Here is a 20,239-nt window from a genome sequence, read left to right as displayed (position 1 = left end):
AGCAGAGAGGGATATTCATCCACTTGGGGTTTTATGGCTTTTTTCTAGTGCATTTCTGCCTTAAGCCCTGCTTTCTCTGATGCCCACTATACACACCATATGGATGGCTTTTGTTGCAGCTATACAACACTATCATGGCAAAGGATAAACAGTCATTGTGAAAGTGTAGGCAAAGAGATGATCATATGCACGCCAGCTGCTGGGATCTGATTGGAGGAAAGTGGGATATTAAAGGAAGGCAGGAGGTAGGAGGTGGATGGAAACTCAGTAAGTCAAATTGTGATTGATAATCTGCACTTAGTGAGGGGAAACTGACAGAGTGACCCAGAGGTGTAGATGGAAGATAAAGCGTGGGATTAAAGTGCAACTGACATTTTGTCCTACAAAAGTGAACTGACCCCAAAATTCTGACATCAAAGTGCCCATATACAGTATATATTTTTATAGTGTTTACATCTGTGACACACATTTAGCAGATTTAAAGACATGGCAGAAAATTTAATCCCTCATACATCTGGCATGTCGTATAGTCCTTTCACATATGGGTTGTTTATGATGCTCTGATATTAACATTATCATGGGTGAGTGATATGATTGCTTTATCACCAACACAGCATTGGAAGCAGAAGGAGCATTAATGTACTTTACATTGTGTACAGTAGCTACAGTATATCCTGAACCAATAAATATGTCAGGCTGGTTTTAAATCCTGCTTTTTTTGTGCTCTCTACCGTTTTTTTCTTTTGAAGAATACATCTTCAAACATAACATCTATGTGAGGTTCGTCTCTCTGTACATGACATTGAATGGTTTGTAGATGGCATTTCCTGTTCCCTCATGTCCTCTTTTGCTTATCCTCTTGGAAAACACAAAAAAATCACAGTTTTCTGTATTTTTGTTCCCCCATAGACTGTGTATTAAGATGGATGCCACATCTCTATTTCTTCCCACTGTATAATAATGAAACCAAATTATCCCAGATTCGGCTGCTGTCTTGAGCTGGTGCCGTCACTTTGAGCCAGTAGCGGTCTCCGCAGTATGCAGTTCCTGCCAATACACCCGTCCCGATCAATCATGTGCAATTAAGTGCGAGCAAACAGATTGGCTCACTTAGCTGTTGATCATGACATCAATCCTACTTTTTCTAGCATCAAATAACTAATTAAAACCAAACTCATCAGAAAAATGAACACTTTAACAAACATCACACAGTACTTTGAGTTTTCAGTTTGGCCCATGTCCTGCTAAAATGAAGAGGGCAGGGTTTATGATCTATACTGTAGCCAGCTACCAGGGGGCGATCGAGATGTGGTAGCTTCACTTTTGGGGTCCATCTTCATATCCAGCCTATGGTTTTTCCAAATGACCTTGTATAATGTTGTCTCTTCTTTTCATGTGCAGATTTTGTTTTGTTTCATTGTTTCTGGACAAATTGAAACCTAATTTCTCTTCTCTGAGCGCAGCCACCCTCACTCTCTCTGTTGCTAAACCTCACACAAACACAAACACTGAGGAGCAACACTACTCTTATAACATTATGATAGCCTGTCAAAACTTCATGTAATTAGTCTGAAAGCCCAAACCATCCAAAAATGTTTTCACACTAGACACTAACTGAATTGTGGTTCAGTTTGATCTGGACTGAGACAACCTCTTTCTGTCGGACCAAACGTCCGCTGTTTAGTCTGATGAGGTTTTAGTTCAGTTCAGTTTAATTCATAAGCCTGATATCACTAATCACAATTTGTCTCAGAGGGTTTTAGAGCATATGACATCCTCTGTCCTCAGACCCTTACAGTTGATAAGGAAATATTCCCCACAAAAAACCCTTAACTGGGAAAAAAAATAGAAATTTACACCTGTAATTGATCCAGACCAAACAAGGTCGGTCTAAAAGGGTCCTCTGTTGTCTTGCTGCATCTCATTACCCTTTGCTTTGTGTTTGCCTCTCATTTCTTCTTTGTCACCACTCAAATATTTTACATTCAGGTATATCGCTTGACACGAAGCGTCTGTAGAAACCAATTGTTATTGCTGCCTAAGGCACAGTGCTGCTGTGCTCTAGATTGTTGGGCACAATTGGCTGCCATGCTATTTCCATGTTAGTATCATAAATAAGCTGTTGGCAAAGCTCAACAGTAATGGTTGCTTTTGGCAGAAATAGTTAGAGCAGTCTCAACCATGTCATTTGGTGGGATTGCTCCTGTTGCCAACTGCTATTCCGGAGTTGTAAATGAACAAATGCACATCTCCACTTGAGTATAAAATCTAGGAAATGCATGTCTCCATCTCAAATTATGAGAATAAAAGTGTGAAGTTTAATCAGTAGGGCAGAAAACTTCAAACTTCTAATTTAAGTATAGTTATATTTAAGTATTATCATTCCAGTTACAAGCACTTCAAATACACCAAATTTGGCATCCAAAAAGCAGTGGATCTTTGCCAAAGTTGGAATTCGTGACTTCCTGTTGGGTTCCTGTGTGCGCAAACAATCTGTCTTTTTAAAACCACATTTAGAGTTCCTCTCTCCTGCTCCGACCTGCGACGCACACTCATGCCTTCTCCACCTCAGGCACAGCAGATATACTTAGCCATCCTTAAATTGTCCTGGCACCATCAACGAACCACTGCCAGAATGGCAAGTTGCCACACTGACACACTCAGTCACTAAAACACTTCTCTCTCTTCCTTCATCCCTCTTAATGTGCCTCTCCAGTCATTGTTCAGAGTCTGATTCCGTCCTTTTTTTCTCAGTTCCACAATATCGCTCAATTCTTCCTCTTCTCCTTCCTGTCACCTCTTATCTTTCCAGTGCTCTCCTCTTAATCACTTCTTTCTTGTTTACTCGCCCCTGTACTCTCCATTCCTCTTACTCCTCCATTTCTCCGCCTTCTGCACATCACTTCGCCGTACTTGTCATTATTACTTTTTTCCTCCACTCAGAGGCTCACTCACTTGTACACCCCTTCCTTCCTCTGTTCTTTTTTTAACCTTGGCTATTCATGTTATCCAAACCAAGCTTGAGGACTCGATTTAGCCAGCACTGGAAAGGCGGCTCGTTTGGCTTTTCGCGTGTGCTAATTTGCATTTTGTCTTTCCGTGCAATGTCATGATGAACAATAATCCCCAGGAATTAAAGTGGAGAGGCACTCAGATCAGACCTGGTGTTGGCCTCATAATGAGCTGTGATTTAAAACGCTGTTATCTGCAATTATTTGCAACTTGCATCAGCCGATTCTGCCCTGTGAACCCACACTGAGTTGACAGTAATGCCTCTCTTTTATAATTTTAAGTGAAGGCATACTGTAGGGAGACACGAACTGTGTGTATATGTTGGCTCATATTTAAAAGAGAAAGGAAAAAAGATAGTGGGTTCGACAGATAACTAGATATTTCTTCTTTCTACCTGATTGGGTACATGAGTAACAAGTCCCTGCAGGAGCTATCTGTGCCTCACACCCAGACCTGATATTTTTTTGGGGAAGATGTAGCTGAAATGAGTCTGTCATGACAGCTCAATTGGAAGATGGCTGTGTGGTTAGAAGCACTGTCTTTTGTGCTCTGCTGCTTTTCACCAGTGTTTTCTGTCAGCAGCGGCCGACAACATGACTGATCCAAACTCCAACAGGCCACCAGGCGGCTGAGCGTCTCGCCCAGTCACCTCAGCTAACTGACACCGCTGCTAGCCCCCCAAAGTCCATTAGCGTTACAAGCTAATAATCTCCTGTTTGCTAATTACAAGTCAATTACAAACACGGAAGTGTCTGTCACTCCCTCGCCAGCGCAATTATTATCAATCACCAACAGTGACAGAGCCTGCTGTATCGACCGAAGCCTAGTTCCCATCACCACTGAAGAGACATACAGTACTGTGCAAAAGTCTTAGGCCACCTTTAACTTTATTTTAGCACAGTTATAATGACCATATATTTATTCCTCAGTAGACTCTTTACTAAAATACAACCAGAATATACAGGAAATATGTATATAGCATTAAAAACACAGATATTTTAGAATAAAAAAAATTCAACAGACTAAAGTTGCAAGTATTTAGTGTGACCTCCCTTTCCACTTAGGATGTCTGTTTCCGTCTTAAAAAGCCTATTTGTTCTGACTTTTTGGGTGTTTTAATGCATTGTACATGATATCTGTAGTCCTAGTATGTACCTTAATAAAGAGACAGAATAAATACATATATATCCTAATTACAACTTTGCTAAAATAACAAATGTATGGTGGCCTAAGACTTCTACACAGCACCGTAGAAGCAGCATTCACACACACCTTAGATAAATGTTTGTAAAGCTTTAGATCTTTATTGAAATGTTACAGAGTTGTGTGTGTCAGCAGAAGGTAGACTGTGGGGAAAACAGCTGTGAGGTGGCTCCCGAAGACTGAAAGCTGCAGATGAGAGTCCTGGAATCTTTAATTACCCAGCAGCCCCCCTGGGAAATGTAGTTTTATTTCTTTCTCTTTTATCTTCTTGCGCTGTATTGTAGCTGTATTCACTCCGAGGCCTTGCTTTTCATGTGTGAATGTTGAGCAGAGGACTTTTAAGTAGCTTCGAGGGGCCAGAAGGGCAGCCTTTAAGTTGCACATGTGATGCAGGTTTTTTTTTTTCTCTTTTCACATAAACCGCCTCACGGGTAGTGTGGTTTCCTTAGCTTGTAGCTTTGCAGTGAGAGTCCCCGATGTCGTTAATAGCGCGGTGGTTGCATTGCACAGTAATTGTGTTAATGGGGGTTGAAAGTGTAGATGAAGATGAAATGGTGTGCTCAGAAGTGTAGTCACACCTACAGCTGCATGTGGAGGAATCCATACAGGAAATCAGGAAGGAGGCTCACACATACACAGGACGCCTCCAGGGATGGGTTGTTCCATTTATCAAAGAGCAATTGTGGTGTTTTGGTACACATACCGTACAGTAAGGAGGTTCATGTGATGTGATCTGCTGCTGCCGTGCTGTTAAGGCGCCGGTTTGGACACTGATGATAAGCCTCATGGGAATATTGGTGTTTCTGTGCAGTGTAACAAAATAAGGCCTCATGGGCAAACGTTTCATGTGGCAATGCTGCTGTTGTCGCTTATAGGCTGTCCCCAAGTGGGGAGGACGGACGTAGTACATGTGTAGGGGTCCCTCATGAGCACAACTCACTTTTAACAATTTATTTGAAATGTAGAGAGGAAGGAAGCAAGAGAAATGCACAAAGACAATACCTGAAAGAAGTAGGGCTGACATGTTCTTGTCCGATCCAATTCTCATTGGTCGGACAATTACTGGTATTAATTTTATAAGGTTGTGTTTCCACCACTGCATTTCACTCCAACTTGTTGTTAGTAGGGGTTTACTGATATTTTTTTTTTTTTTAGAACCAGTAAGCATTTACAATAAAAATGAAAATCAGAGTAAAAGTTACTCTCATACTGATGCTTTCGTTGCAATTTTTAACTAAATAATTTTATGGACGATCATTAAAATAAAACGCCAAACAGATAATCTGCAAAATGATAAATATCAGCCCCAAATAATCGGCCAGGCCGATAATCTGTCGACCTCTAATATTAAGGTAACGTTACATTAGACATCATATTTATTTTTCATTACATGACGACAAGAGAGACATGCCATTTGTCCCACTACAGAGTATACTGTACGTGACCCAGGCAAGGGTTAATGTGAGAAGAAAAAAACACTGGTGGACACACAACGCTCAATGCACTGTGGCCACTTTACTTAATCATTAATCTAGAGATAACGTGCAGAATCTTTTCCTAATCAACTGATTGATTAGTTGAAGAGAATGTAGAATTTCAGTTGATTAGCATTTTCTTTGGTTGACTGCAGCCCACAGAAAGTAAACCCAAGATGAATAACAGAGAACACAAATTCTAATAATACTTATGAAAAAAGAACAAAAACATAGGGAGTTGGAGTTTATGTTCCTGGGTAGGGCCAGTAAGCACCCCTACAGATCCTGCCACAGTACATCAGGTCCCCTCCACCTCTACTCTAACCCCAAAAATTCTTTACCGTGCCATCTAAAAATGGCTTTTAGCCATATTCGCACCACCAATTGACAGACTTTAGGCCTCTACCCTCCCTGTTCAACCCCAACGCCTGTCACAGCCCATCAAGAACCCCCCACCTCATCCCAAAAAACCACAGCAGGGCACATGCAAACACACACACGCTTGCACACACACACTTCATGGGTGTGTGACAGCATGACCGCTCCCCACCAATGGCTCAATACCTAATTTACAAGTAGAGTCAGAGATGGGGCCTTTAATGGACATTTTCTGCTACCCTGTTATTGGCACAAACACACAAACTTGCACAGGCAGTTGCCTCCCCTGCTGCCAGTGCGCTGAGGGCCCTTTTGACATGTCCTAGCTGACACGCGCCACTTCCCAAACGCCATTCCATCTTCTGCAGATGTAAACACACACACACAGATTTACACACTATAGCCTCCCTCCCACACACCCTGAGGGTGAGTGGAGGATTGTCAGGGAGGGAGTGGAGGCACCACATTTTTTCAAACTTAGATTATTTTGAGTTGTATGACCTCGCGGGAGATAGAAAATAGATATTTGAGAAAAAGAAGAGCCAGCTCTTTACACAGCCTTTATAAAAGTTTTTGTGTGTGTGTGTGTGTGTGTGTGTGTGTGTGTGACATATTTCTATGATACATTAGTGTTTACGTAAGACTTGTTTTCTTCCCAGTGCCCCTGGGAGAGCATTGGAAAATGTTCTTTGTGATATCTGTTGTTAGTCCTCGCATTTGTTGTGTGCGTGTGCACTCGTGTTTTACATGTGTGTGTCCTCCTTAACTCTATGAACCCATGCTGGTGGGCTTGTCATGCCACGTTCCCACCAAAGCGCCTGATCTCCTCCGACAGCCATGCTGGGGGGGACCAGCGTGCAACATGGCGTATTCCCAGTTTACCCCAGATAGGGACAATGACACTCATACACATGATGTACATGTAAGGCTTTTCTTTTTCCTACTATTTCTTTTTACGATTTACGAAATACATGTATTTTTATGAAGTAGCTGACTGATGTAAACTGATTTAACTTGGATTGACGTCCACGTGCATCCGAAAGAAGACTGCAGTTTACAGTAAACAAGATTCTGTTGCATCATTGACAGCTCAGAAAATGCTCCAAGTGATTGAAATTGAAGAGAGACAAGAAAAAACAAAACAAATGGTTCATTTTCACACCGTTTTTAAATTATTTAGTCCAGTCAGAAACACATTGTAGTGTAACCAGTAGTCACCCATTTTCTCTGTGTGTTTTAAGCCAGTACCCTTGTCTACATAACATATCTTTTTGCTTGCCCCTTTACTTATTTTCTACCCTATGTTATTGTTTTTATTCATAAATAATTAATTCCCTAACAATAAATAATTCTCTTTTTTCTTTTATTTTCTGTATTTTATTTTTATTTATTAATCTGTCTTTCTTTCTTTTTTCCCATTGAAAGGTCTTCATGTTCATTTTCTCTTTTCTTTTGTATGTTCACATAAAAAAAGAGAGAATTACAAACGATATATAGTTCACTTTGCACCCTTTTTAGGGCTCATTTGTGGAATAATTTCTAATATATATTTTTTTAAATGATTAAAAAAAATATGATGTTAAATTTACCATCTGTAAAAATGCATCCTTCATTCGCTCAAACACATCGACGTTCCCTTACACACAGGAGAATACTCTCTCTGGTTTACTATGGTGCTTATGGGACAAGCCTTTCGCTATCAAACCACTTGCACAATGAAAAGTCAGGACAGATTTTACCAAAACCCCTTGCCTACTCTCTGCTCGCCATGCAGTATTCATGCACTGGCATGTTGAATGAGAGACAACTCTTAGGACTACAATCCGCAGCTCAGCCAAGTACACTCAACTTGAAACAGCGCAAGTTAGAGACATAAAAGCCGTTATGTTCCGGCTGACGACGACCTGTCTTGTGCAGAGCTTTCTGCTTTCAGCGGAGTCAAAAGGAGACAGAGATGGCAGGCGGAGGGAGAATGAAACGAGATGTAACGAGGATTGAGAGAGCGGCGGGAAAAAACAAGAGCAAGGCAGCAACAAAAAAACAATGACAAAAGGGAGTGAGTGGCAGTTTTTTTTAATGTTTGACTGCTCGTGTCTGGGAGGCTGTGCGTCTGATCGTCATTGCTGTTAATGAGAAAAGCTCAACATGCACGGAGGACAAGGCTCATTGTTCCCTCTCCACTCAAGTGATTTTTGCGTCGCCTGACATCCCATCTTGGCAGTAAGGACCAAGAGAGCACACCCGACCCTGAAACTTTGATTACTCACTTGCTTTTCATATGCACTCCATCTAAAATCTGGTTTCATTTTGCATTTTTGCGTGCTGTGAAAAAAAAAGAGGCAGCTCACCTACGCACCAGACGCGCACAACCTGTCAGAAAGCTGCCATCTTAGCGCTCGCTCAGATCCATCACTTTCACACCATGCTTACCAGAACACCACCTGGGCATGGCATGCCGGCCAGCGTGGGGACATACACGGCCGCACTCTCACTCCCAGGCAGACAGATTCACAGCCAGGCAGACACACTGACAAGTGCCAAAACACCAGACCCACACCACCTGTCGTTCGTCTTCTGAAAAGCATCACACTTACACAAAGTCCCCCAGCAGAAAGTTACCTGCATGCATTAAAATTGACTCAGACAGCAGTTGTAAATCTTTTTTTCCTATCAGTTTTCTAGTCTTAGTGGGCCGTGATAAATCCACTCAGAAGTGATCTGTCAGCGTGAAATTATAATAAATTGACTTTTGTAATCAGCTGAACTTTCAGAGAGTTGTTTTTGTTGCATGTTGCAGACTGAGCGGAGTTAAATGGATGCGAAGAATTAATCACACACATTCAAGGACACTCCCACACAGGCAGCATCCTCTTCAGCCCAACAGCACATTCTCTGCTGCTGCCAGTGTCCATTGCCACTGCTCACCAAGCATGGCATCTGTCTGGCATATGGGAGCTCTGTAGGGTCATCCAGACAAGCGCGCTGTCACCCGCTGCCTTCTGCCACCCAAACCCCCTCCAAGCACTGCCTTTTCTTTTCCTCGTCCCCTCATTCATTATCCTCTTATTGTCGCTTTTCATATTCAACCCTCACCTGGAAAAAATAACCAACTTTGAAGACGTATATCACCACTGGAAAGATGGTCTTTTCACAAAACTGGGCTGTCTATGAAGGAGAAACTTTTTTAAATTTTAAATTTTTTAAATTGCTGCCGCAAGATCATATTTAAAAAAAAAAAAAAAAAGGGCTGTGGCATTTGCTTTTGCTCATGAAGTAAAAAACTTCACTTACCAGAATGTATTGCATTGTACCTGACCAATAAATGCTCCCGTTGGAAGGTGACATAATGCAAACTTGCCTGTTTGACACAATTTCGGCCGGCTGGTAACAAACTATCTTGTATTACAGCTAAACAGGGCACTAAAATAAGTTTCTGAAAACATTTGAGATGAGAGATGGGCAACACAATGAAAGAATCCTGGTTTATATTTGATCAGCACTGCTTAGTTTTACCGTTTGATCGCAGTTTTTTCAGCCTCCGTTTTCAATGTGCAGGAAACGGTATGGCACCCATTACATGTTTCCAAACTCTAGCTATTACAGCTAAACAGGGCACTAAAATACAGTGGAAATCGGGCTTCAAGTGCCGCTAAGCATTTGTAATGGGAATGAAGGGGTCCCTACCTTCATTCCCATCTAGGCGCTGGTTAGGTGGACTGAAGTTTACCATAGTTCATCTACACATATTACCCACATTATTATTATACAAAGCTGGTTGAAAATCTGTAAAATATTCCCTCGAGCATCTTCCTTGTTGGGCTCTCTCCTTTTGCTCTCCTCGAACATAATTTCTTCTTTCTGACAATCCTCCATCATACCTCCTCTCCAACCTCCCCATGTTTAACGTTGCTTGTTTCTCACAACGAGAAACATTCCTTTTCCTTCAGCACTTAAAGTCATCTACAGATGAGTTTTATTTCTGTTTGCGTCTTAATGAACTATTCTTCCTCACTACTGGAGCCAATAGAAAAGCTGTGAAAGAAGGATCCGGGACAGGATACGTGGGGCTGTTCAGCATCCGAAAGGCAGTCATCATCGGTGTTCAGCTGCGCACTGATTGGCTGTTGTGTCACACTGAGCTGAAGTGAGCAGAACAGTGAAGGATGCGGGCGAGCCAGGAAAGGCACCCTCCCGACCAGAGTACAAAGAGGCTCACCGCGGTAGTGCCAATATGGCAGCATATCATCTGTGCATATTGTGCTGTAGTGCTCTTGACTAAGCATCTTTTCACAGAATACTTTCAGCTGTGTAGAGTTTGGTAAAGCGAAGACTGAATATATTTTTCTTTTAAAGTTGATATTCCTAGCCATTTCTCTCTTTTCTGTTCAAATATTGCTGGATCCACTTTGGCAAATATGAGACCCACTTCCACATCATTTTAGTCGGCCCCTAGCTTTCCAAGTGCTGCACTAGAAAAAGACAGCTAAAACCGCTACGGGCACTGATAGCTCCCCTCCAAAGCCCAAATGGCATCACTGGCCTTTTGTGTCTGTGAAATATCGTCGGCTCGGCCTTCCATATGGTGACATCTGCCTGATGGGACCACGATGCCATATCCCGACGCCTTCCAAAAAAATCTCTCCTTTAGTTGGCTTTGATGGATGACTTGTGCAGCCACTGCACTTTCCCCCAGCTACACACTTGCCACGTGCACTCGCTTAGACAGAGTGTCTGTGCGATTCCAGCTGCAGGTCTGTCATCTTGGTGGTGCCATGTGCAGCGTAGCTATCAAATCAACCTATGTGCACGAGCTAGCTAAGCAATTAAACTCCAGAGCCCCATCGACACTCGACAGTTTTAACATCTGGCATCCTTGTTCTGGTGTCTGTGTGCGCGCCTGCACGTGCATGTGTTTTTGTGTGTGTGCACATCTGAGTGTGAAAGCCAGCTCATCTGCTACTATAATAAGCTACAAAACGTGGTGCACAATTGATTCCATTACAAGAACACAGTGACTCATCTTTCCTGTCTTCTTTCAAGTGTGTTTTGCTTTCTTTATTTCTTTAAATATTTTACTGTCATGCAAATATTTCCCTTTGTCCCACTTATTTGTCAAACTCTACTTTAAATCCAACTATTTTCAGCACGGATCTTACTTACAGAACTTCCTCCATCACAGACTGTGTGAGTGGTGTGGGTGGCTAGGGTTAAACATGGTGGAGGTGAGGTGAACTGTGTGTGAGGGCCTCGCGTAGAGCTTTATCACTGTTTCCACTCTGACACTGTAAAGGTGGAGGACAGCTCCACTCAGAGGGTCCGCTGCTTGAGCTTTCCAAGGTCCATAAATCCACTTACACTGTACCCATCTGACCAAACACTGCCTCTTTTACTCCCTCTCTCCGTCTCTCTCTGCCCCCCCACCCCATGCCCTATGACTCATCACTGGTTCATTCAATGAGGCTAAATGGCTGCTCTAGCAGAAGCAGTCAATATGCTCAACACTGCACACTGGCCTTCTCCTCTCTGCTCCTCCAACTCTTTGTATTCTCTCTATACTCCTGGTATGTCCACATTGCGTACATTCAGTTCTCTATGTCAAGAAGAAAGCATTGAACAGATATAAGAGTTTTGTGTCCCTTTGTGCAAGTGATGCTGGTGACTTTATAAAAAAAAAATTGCAAGTGTGCATCACATTTTTATACATGTGTCTGATGGCAGGGGAACACAGACATGATTTTAAAAAAAATTGAATATATTATAAACTGTCACTCAGTAGTTGCATTTTAGCTTTGCAGTTCCATGCAAGACTGAAAAAGACACCATGATTAAAAAAAAAGCCTAACCTGTCACAACAACACAAATTGCTGATAACTCAAACTTAGTATTCTTAATATTTAATGCTTTTGTATACATTTTTAAAAAAAAGAAAACCTATTTAATTTTGCATAAAAAGGCTTATGTTGCTTAGGGCTGGGTATCATTAAAAATATATCATGCCATACATTAATACCAATACTCTCAATGTGATACAGATTTTTTCCTCATGTGAATGGAAGCGTTCAGTTTGAGAAAATGCCACAGACGTGTAGTATAGCCATACTTTATAAGCTACCAGCAATGAAAAGTTTAGCTGATTAGGAAATGGAAAGAAAAGAAATGTGCAACTATTTTGCTGACCCATTAGTTTAGGTCATTTATTTTTAAGCAGAAACGCTCGGGTACCAACTTTCCAAATGTAAGGATTTGCTACTTCTCTGTGTGTCATATAGCTATGCATTGACCATGTTTGGGTTTTGCACTGTCAGTTGGAAAGAACAAGTTACATGAAGGTGTCACCTTGGGCTGTCGGAAATTGTAAGGGGCATTTTTCATTAATTGATTTATTGAGAAAGCAATATGTAGATTAATCGCAGCCCTTTACAAGACCATGTGAGGCTGTAGCCGCAAAGGTCCTGAGTGAATTGACTTAAACAAGGTCGCATTTCATTGCTCATGAAAGCAAAGTTTCATTTGTTAGAGCAAGAGTATCATTTGGTGTTACAAATTACATAATTTCGCTTGAATTAATGACAGTTAGGACAAACATTTGAAATACTATGAATAACTATATTTTCTTTTGGAAAACTATTTGTTAATACATCTCTCCCATGCCTGTTTACTCCTGAACTCTGATTTTCTACATGAAAGACAAGCAGAAATTGGGGCTCACCCCCTTTTAGCTAGTAGCTCCCTTAAGGCGTCCTGTGAATGCACTTGATTATAAATTGCTGCTACAAACCAGTGAGGTGTTGGCCTTAGGCTAGCAGGCACAGGGGGGTATGAGAGCCTCTCATCTCCAGTGGCTTTGCGAGTGTGAGTTGTGGCATGAAGCGCGAAGTGATGCCCTGCACACGGCGGATAAAGCAATGACCCCAAACAGTGAGCCGTAATGTGGCGTTGTGCGCTCCTTATGCTTCCTTCACATGTTTGCGCATTCCACATCCCCTGCAGTGACATAACCACTCTGTGTCTATGTGTGTTATCTTGATCCTGTTGATCTTCAGAGAACACTGTGTTCCTTACTTACATCCAGGGAGCGAGTGCCCTTCTGAAAAAAAAGTGAACTTTGTGCAAAGAAACTTGTGAATTTTCATGTAAGCAGGTAAAAGGAATGTCTCCAGGGGCAGAGCAGGTTGAAAGGATGCATTGATTCACCTTAATCCTTTAAAATCCTACCTGTGACGCAGTGATGTGATATGCTAATGACTCTTCTCTTTCTGCCCTAGGTGACAGAGTACCTGAACAGTCAAGAATCTGCCAAGAGTGCCAGGGTAAGTCACTTCATCCAAACCTCACCTGTCTCCTCTCATTGTCGTTCCCTCTGTCTTTTCATCAGCATCTCAGTCACCACCTCCTCCTAATAATTGTGGTTTGTCTGCCTCTCAGTGAGAAATCTAATGTTGCCAAAACAAGAATACATTACAACACTAATTACTTTTCCACGCCGAATACCAGAGAGAAAGTCTCTTTTGTCTTTGCTGCTTTTCCTTTCTCTCACTCTCTCAAGATGCGACACATTACATTGGCAGTCGCAATTGTCCCATATGGATTGCTGCCCACAGTCTGTGCAGGTCCATACTGTGAAAATGGGGGTGGGGATGTGTGTGCAAAAAGTGTGCAGTGTCGCATAAAGAGAGAGAAGGGAAAAAAATGGAGAGTGAATAGAAGGCAGCACATAACACGCAGGGCTCTCGTGTGAAGATGGGTCAGAGCTTTGACACAACACTGTCCAGTGGAAATGACTTTATTTGAGCCCAGTAAACAGTCTGGACAGTCGAAAGGGAAACTGGCAGCAAAATAATGGAAACAAGCATCAGAAAATTAAAAGCAATGACATGAAAGTATCTAATAATGGAGGTTACAAAGAATGTTTCCATTTTGCATAATACAAAAGCAAGTCTGTGTCTAAAGGATAAGTCTGGTCATATTTTATATTTTTTTATTGTCAACAAATCCCAATAGAGTTTGGCAACCGACATCATCACGCAGTGCATTGTGGGTGTTGGAAAGTAGCTCCAACCCAAACAACACCCACAATGCACTGCGTGATGACGTTACGTTGCCAAGCTCTATAGCGCAGCACAATTAATCAAAATATTACTGAAGCTGCAATTTTTTTCGATGAAGGTAAAATGTGTCAAAACATGCAGTTATAAATGAGTCAAATCATGTTCCAAACGTAAGGGAACATGCTTGTTTGGTACGGACCCCAGTAGAAATCACATAATCATCATTTATATATTTTAATCAGTAAAACTGAAATCACCATTCCCGCTAAAATTGCATTTTTATCACATAATTATGGCTGTTGGCATCTGTAGAAGAAGTTATGCTGTTCTGAATTTTGGAAATAATTGCATCAATGTTTTTTCATTACATTTTGAACTTTGGAAATTTCATTGCTCTTCAGCTACTGTAAATCTTCATACCTGCTGTGCCTGTCAGCCAGGCTCACAGCTATCAGTTTAATAAAAAGCTACATACAGTTTTTTGCAGATGCAGTACTTAAATTTGGTTTTTCAGCATAGTAGGCTAACTGTCTGTAGTAGTAACAAGTTCTTTTCCTTAATCCTGCAACTGACTGCACTGCCATGCACATCAACTTTAGGCGCATGCATGTGACATGTTTGGTTGAGGTACGCACCTTAAAATAAGGCTACACCGATGGCCAGTATATCATTCAAACCCTGATTAAAAATGTCATAGTAGAGTTTGTTAAAAAAATATTATAGTATAGTATGTCCAAAAATGTCAGTGTAGTATGTCTAAAAAAATCTCAGTATGGAGTATGTAGAACAATGTCACAGTATAGTATGTATATAAGTATAAAAGTCAAAAAATGTCATAGCATAGTATACCAAAAAGGTAATAGTATGTCTTAAAAAATGTTTCAGTATATTTTGTCAAAAAAAAAAGCCACAGCAGGGCCGGCTCTTGGCATAGGAGATAAAGGCGGTCGCATAGCGCTGAAGGGGCGCTGCTGGTAGCTCTCAGAAAAAAAGAAAAAAAAAGAAAAAAGATAATAATTTGCTGCGCCGGTTGGGCCCTTTCCTCATGTTCTGCCTTTAAAAGAAATAATAATAATCTCAGCGCCCATGTTGTTTCTCGTCATTTGACGTGTCCCTGACCAGCCTGCACCGTGAGCGCTGACAGCGTTATAGCAGCACGTCATCAGTTATCTACAATTACATTTCTTTTTTCATAAAAAAAGGTCTAAACCTTTAGGAGCGCAATTGATAAAACTAAGAATATAGCAGGAGGAAAAGAGATCCAAATACAGAGGTATTTCTTCTTTTACAACATAAAAAAGGCTGTTTTGTGCGAAGACCTTTTTATTTATACAAGCTATGTGAATTAAAATCAAGCAACGTTGGATAATGACACTAAATAATGATTCTATGCTAGGTGCTATGAATTGAAGGATGTTTATGAATCATCTGAATGTCAAGCCAGTAGTTTATATAGTTCATTGCTGCTGTTGGCTGCTTAATGCGGCTCTTTCTACCCAGTAGGTGCGTTAGACACTGTACTGAAATTTGCTGACCAATATGGACAAATAATTACTCATATTGTTAAGCATGTGCTCCTGTTTAATTGTGGTGCATCCTCTTTTATTTTATTAATGAATGAATAATCACAACTACGAAATAATTGATGCACTGCAGCAGGTGTTTGTCCTACACTGTCTGCTGCAGGTGCATGTTTTTGCCTGTGCTAATATACTTTATTACTGTCCAGATTCACTCTGGAAACTTTTGCAGAAGCTCCCAGCAGCTGCTGGAGAAGCGCCTTCTAATCTGTCATCTACACATCTCTCTGAAGTGTGTACATTTAGCCGATTATTTGTGGTCTCTGGGAAACTGCTGTAATCATTGTTGCTGAAGTTTTTATTTACTGAATATTATTAGTCAAATTAAATACAGTTAGTTTGTACAGTGCTGCTTTACATGAGGAAGAATGAAACAACAGACTTCATGCAGTGGTGTAACAGTATGGATTTACTGTATGTTTGAATCCAGCTGCAGGTCAGGCAGCAGACACCACCAGCATCACCACATCCAGCCAATTTGACAGTGTAAATCCCGGTGTCTCTGACCTCGCCTAGGGCACCAAAATGGCTAGAGCCGGCCCTGAGCCATAGTATAGTATATACTAATTAAAAATGGCATAGTATAACATGTCAAAAATGTCTTAGTGTAGAATGTCATTAAAATAAAAAGGACAGTGTTGTGGTAGGAAATTTCATAGTATAATGTGTTAAAAATTTAATTGTATAGTTTGTCAGAAAAGAAAATCAGTATAGTCTGTCATAAAAATGTCCCCGTGAAGTATGTAAAAATGCCATAGTATAGTGTGACATAAGAAATTGTCGTAGAACAGTACGTCAAAACAGCGTCAGAATAGCATGTCATAAAAGTGTGTGTCATAAATAGTATAGTATGTCATGAAAAATGTAGTATACTATGTCAAAACTTTACATTGCACAGTATGCAAAAAATACAGTGTAGTATATCATTAAAAAAAGTTAAAGTTATTGTATTAAAAAAAACGCATTATATTATGTCAAATAATAGAATATTTTTTTACACAAAAAAGGTTCATAGTATAGTAAATCATAAAAAAGTCATGGTATGGAAAAAACAAAGAAATGTTATCGTATAGTATGTCATAAGAAATTGTAATATTGTATGTGTGTTTGTGACCTCTTATATCATTGGTCATGCCGCAGAGAGGCAGAATACCACTGATATGCTGGGGAAGTCACAGTCTTAAAATATTGATGCTTTTGGTAATTTCATGGGATATTTTGGCAATAACAAAATCAAATCATGGAATATCAGCAGCTTTATCCTTAAAGAGACAATTTAAGAAATAATAAATGTTGAATTGCATTAGCTCCTCAGGTGCTTTTAGTCCCAAGTTTCTGAGCTCTGTTGGCAAAGGCCAAATAACTTTTAGTTTGTATACTTAGTCTTTGACAGGAAAGTGTTTGTACAGATCCGAGGTGCCTTTCACATGAACCCCCTTGAGCTTGCATAGATAGTACTTGGATCCTTTTTTGTTTTTACTCATGTAAATGTCAAGCACGATGGCTCAGAATGCTAGAGGAAGCTGTCCCTCCTGTGCTCTTTTAGTTACCCCGTGGTTATGCAGCATGCGGCTCAGACAATGAGCCAGCCCGAGACGGAATTGGCTCTAATCGCAATTGCAGTTACTACTGTGTTTGCAGGGTGCCAGAGAGGAGGGGGGAAAAAGGTAGTGGAGTGAGAGACAGGAAAATGGCAATATGTACAAATGGCTTTCATTCATTCATTCTAATAACTACTGCTAATTAGCACACTCGCTAATTAGCTATGAATCACGAGATAAACAGCTGAGCACGCATGCTTCTGAGAGCCAAAAAAGAAACATCCCACTCAGACACTCTAACTTGTACACACAAACACCTCTCAGATGGCAACATTTCTATCACATTTAAATAACTAAAACAATACTGGAGGCTGCTTCAAAGTACACACACACACACACACACACACACACGCCAATTCCATTGTAATAAAGGCAACATTTAGCTGTGAAATGCATGTGATGGTTTATGAGGCGATGTGGGTATGTGAAAGTAATGGAATAGGAGAAGTAATAGATTGGCTGGTATTTGAGGCCTCCAGCCTGGATGGGCAAGGGATTAAATAGTGGCGATGATGATGATGATGATGCAGCGGCCTTCAAACTAGGCTGTGCAAGCAGTGATGTTACTCTCAACATTGCATTGTGGGCTTTTGTCTCCCTCCCGCTCTCCCTTTTATCTTTTGACTATTTAATACATAATCGAGGTTATTGGAGCCCCATTCAAAGCAATAGGGGACATAACTGCTTTTTATAGTTATTTGTCCCGTAATGGTCAATAAAATCTGTCTCTATCTTCCTTTTAGCTCAACATTTGGCGCTATGGAGACTTCCGTGCAGACGATGCCGATGAGTTTGGTTTCAGCCGTTAAAAATTAAAAAAGAAAACAGACCATCCGATTAACACCATTCCAAAGACCAACACGGACGGCTAGTGGACAGAAGACAGTTGACGATAAACTAAACGACAAGCATTGACTCAATCTTCCTTTTTATTCGACATTTCATCCCTCCAGTCCTGACTTTTCTTATGCTCATACTTTATTTCTCCAGCTAGCCCCTGTAGCTCCAAAATAGAGCATGCTAGCAATGCTAAAATAATAATAATTAAAAAAAAAATCATGCAAGAATCTCTTTCCATTCATCCTTAATTTTCCTAATGGCCCACTGCCAGCTCAAGCAGCCTGCACTATTGCCAATCTGTGTTATTTGCCATGTTACCTTTTCAGCAGACTTCCTGTATGAATGATAATTATTATAATACTTAACATATGTGTTTCAGCCAATCACGTTCTTTGCTCTCTGATGCTCTAACCCAATCCCTGCTTTCCTCTGTACAGGAAGGGACTGGGTGTTTAGGGGGGTGGGGGGGCGCTTAATTTTTGCAAACAAATGCTTCCCTAATGACTTTCATGTAAATGTGAGGATATGTTGAAAAGTGTAAATGGATTTATTTTAGAGAAATACTGTAGGTGGAGCCACACAGACAAAAAAAGGATGAGTTTATTTTTGTCTTCAGTGTATATCTGTGTGATGATGACTTTTGTGGGGAGTGTTTTGTCGTTTATTCACTATGTCACACTTTTATGATCAGTAAAAAAAAAAAAAAGATGCCATCATGTGGCATTTTATCATCTCTCTATCTCCTTCCGTAAAGTTTACATTCTAATAATGGTTATGATCCTGTCGTGGGCAGTCTCTTATCTTTCTGTCTCTGTATGCCACAGCAGAAACAGTGTTTGAATTTGTTTCCACATAATGGACCTTTGCATTCTATTAAATATCTGCTGAATAAAAAATAAGCAAACTAAGTAGGTTTATTTTTTGGGGGTTTCTTTTTGTGTGTGTGTCTCAAATTAATTGGTGGTCCTTGTTTTGAGTGCTGACTGATTTCTGCCTAGAATTTCAATCTGGATGTTTGATTTTAGCAAAACAAGTTCTGAAAAACAGGGCCGGTACCTCTACAAAGATAAAAGGTTCTTTTTTACCTGTAAAACAAAACACTCCAACAAAGGTCTTTGACTAAAAACTTGTCTTTTTTTTCTTTTTTTATTTTCAAAAATAGATATTAGCTTTAACTAGTTTAAGCTTTACCTCAAACCTTTAAAATAATAATTAAACAGAAGAATCTACTGCTCCCAAGCAATCATGTGAAAACTAGTTTATGCAACTGCCAAATTAATATATGATTTTTATTCAGGAGGTTGTGTTTTTGAAGAGTGCATGTCTGAAATATATTTGTCTGATCTCAAATCCAAGACTCAAAATAAAACATGACCCTCTAAGGGGATCAACCACTAATATTAAAAAAAATAACCCAAACTTCTTTGCGCAGTATGGACTCATTTATCTGCTAGTTTGTCTCAGGATCTCAGGATAGCAACATACAAACATTTGCCAAACCTCTGTATTCCCGAAGCCAATCTGAATATTTAATATGCTAAAACAATAACCAACATTTTGAGAACTATACATAGTTTAGATAAATGTTTAAAAAAAAGAAAGAAAAAGGAAGATGACTAACATTTGGGTTTAACAGACCTTCATCAGGTATATCTGATATACTTTTATAATTTTATAATTTTTCAGAGGAGTGGGGTGGCTGAGGTGTGAGCTTTCTACTTAAAATAATTATAAAATACTACCTTTTCACGTTGTATGTCCCTCAACACAAGTCCTTCCTCAGTGCTTAATATTTTTTAAAATGCCTAACCCTTTTTCCTGCAGCTCTTCTCCCCTCAGAAATAATGAACAGTCCCTATCTCTATCTCTGTGGCGGCCGTTCAGTTTTTGCCAGCTGGTTGACCTCAGGCCGTTTGATTCAGCAACGAAGACTGGCACAGCCAACATTTGATTCGGACATGGCAGGATGTTAAAGTCCTTGAATCAGTTAATGCAGCTCTGAAGAAAGTCGTGGAGTTTACAGATGCAACGCCCTTGGAGAAGACTGTTACAGTGTCCTCTGTTAAATTGGCCCTACAGAGGGAAACACAGAGTTGACTCAC

The 20,239-nt window shown here is 40.4% G+C and overlaps 1 protein-coding gene across 1 annotated transcript in view; it reads left to right on the top strand.

Annotated features, from left to right (window-relative positions):
• Positions 1-19,045, top strand: part of snd1 (staphylococcal nuclease and tudor domain containing 1) — a 245,423-nt gene extending 226,378 nt beyond the window's left edge. The window contains exons 23-24 of the mRNA XM_042511217.2: positions 13,334-13,378; positions 18,041-19,045. Of these exons, the coding sequence (XP_042367151.1) occupies positions 13,334-13,378; positions 18,041-18,106 (111 nt within the window). The 3' untranslated portion in view covers positions 18,107-19,045. The remainder of the gene's footprint in view (positions 1-13,333; positions 13,379-18,040) is intronic.
• The last annotated feature ends 1,194 nt before the right edge of the window (positions 19,046-20,239 follow it).

This window comes from Plectropomus leopardus, chromosome 22 (genome assembly GCF_026936395.1).
Source record: "Plectropomus leopardus strain MGB_pleo_1.0 chromosome 22, ASM2693639v1, whole genome shotgun sequence".
Classification (NCBI taxonomy): Eukaryota; Metazoa; Chordata; class Actinopteri; order Perciformes; family Serranidae; genus Plectropomus; species Plectropomus leopardus.
This window is presented reverse-complemented; position numbering and strand designations above follow the sequence as displayed.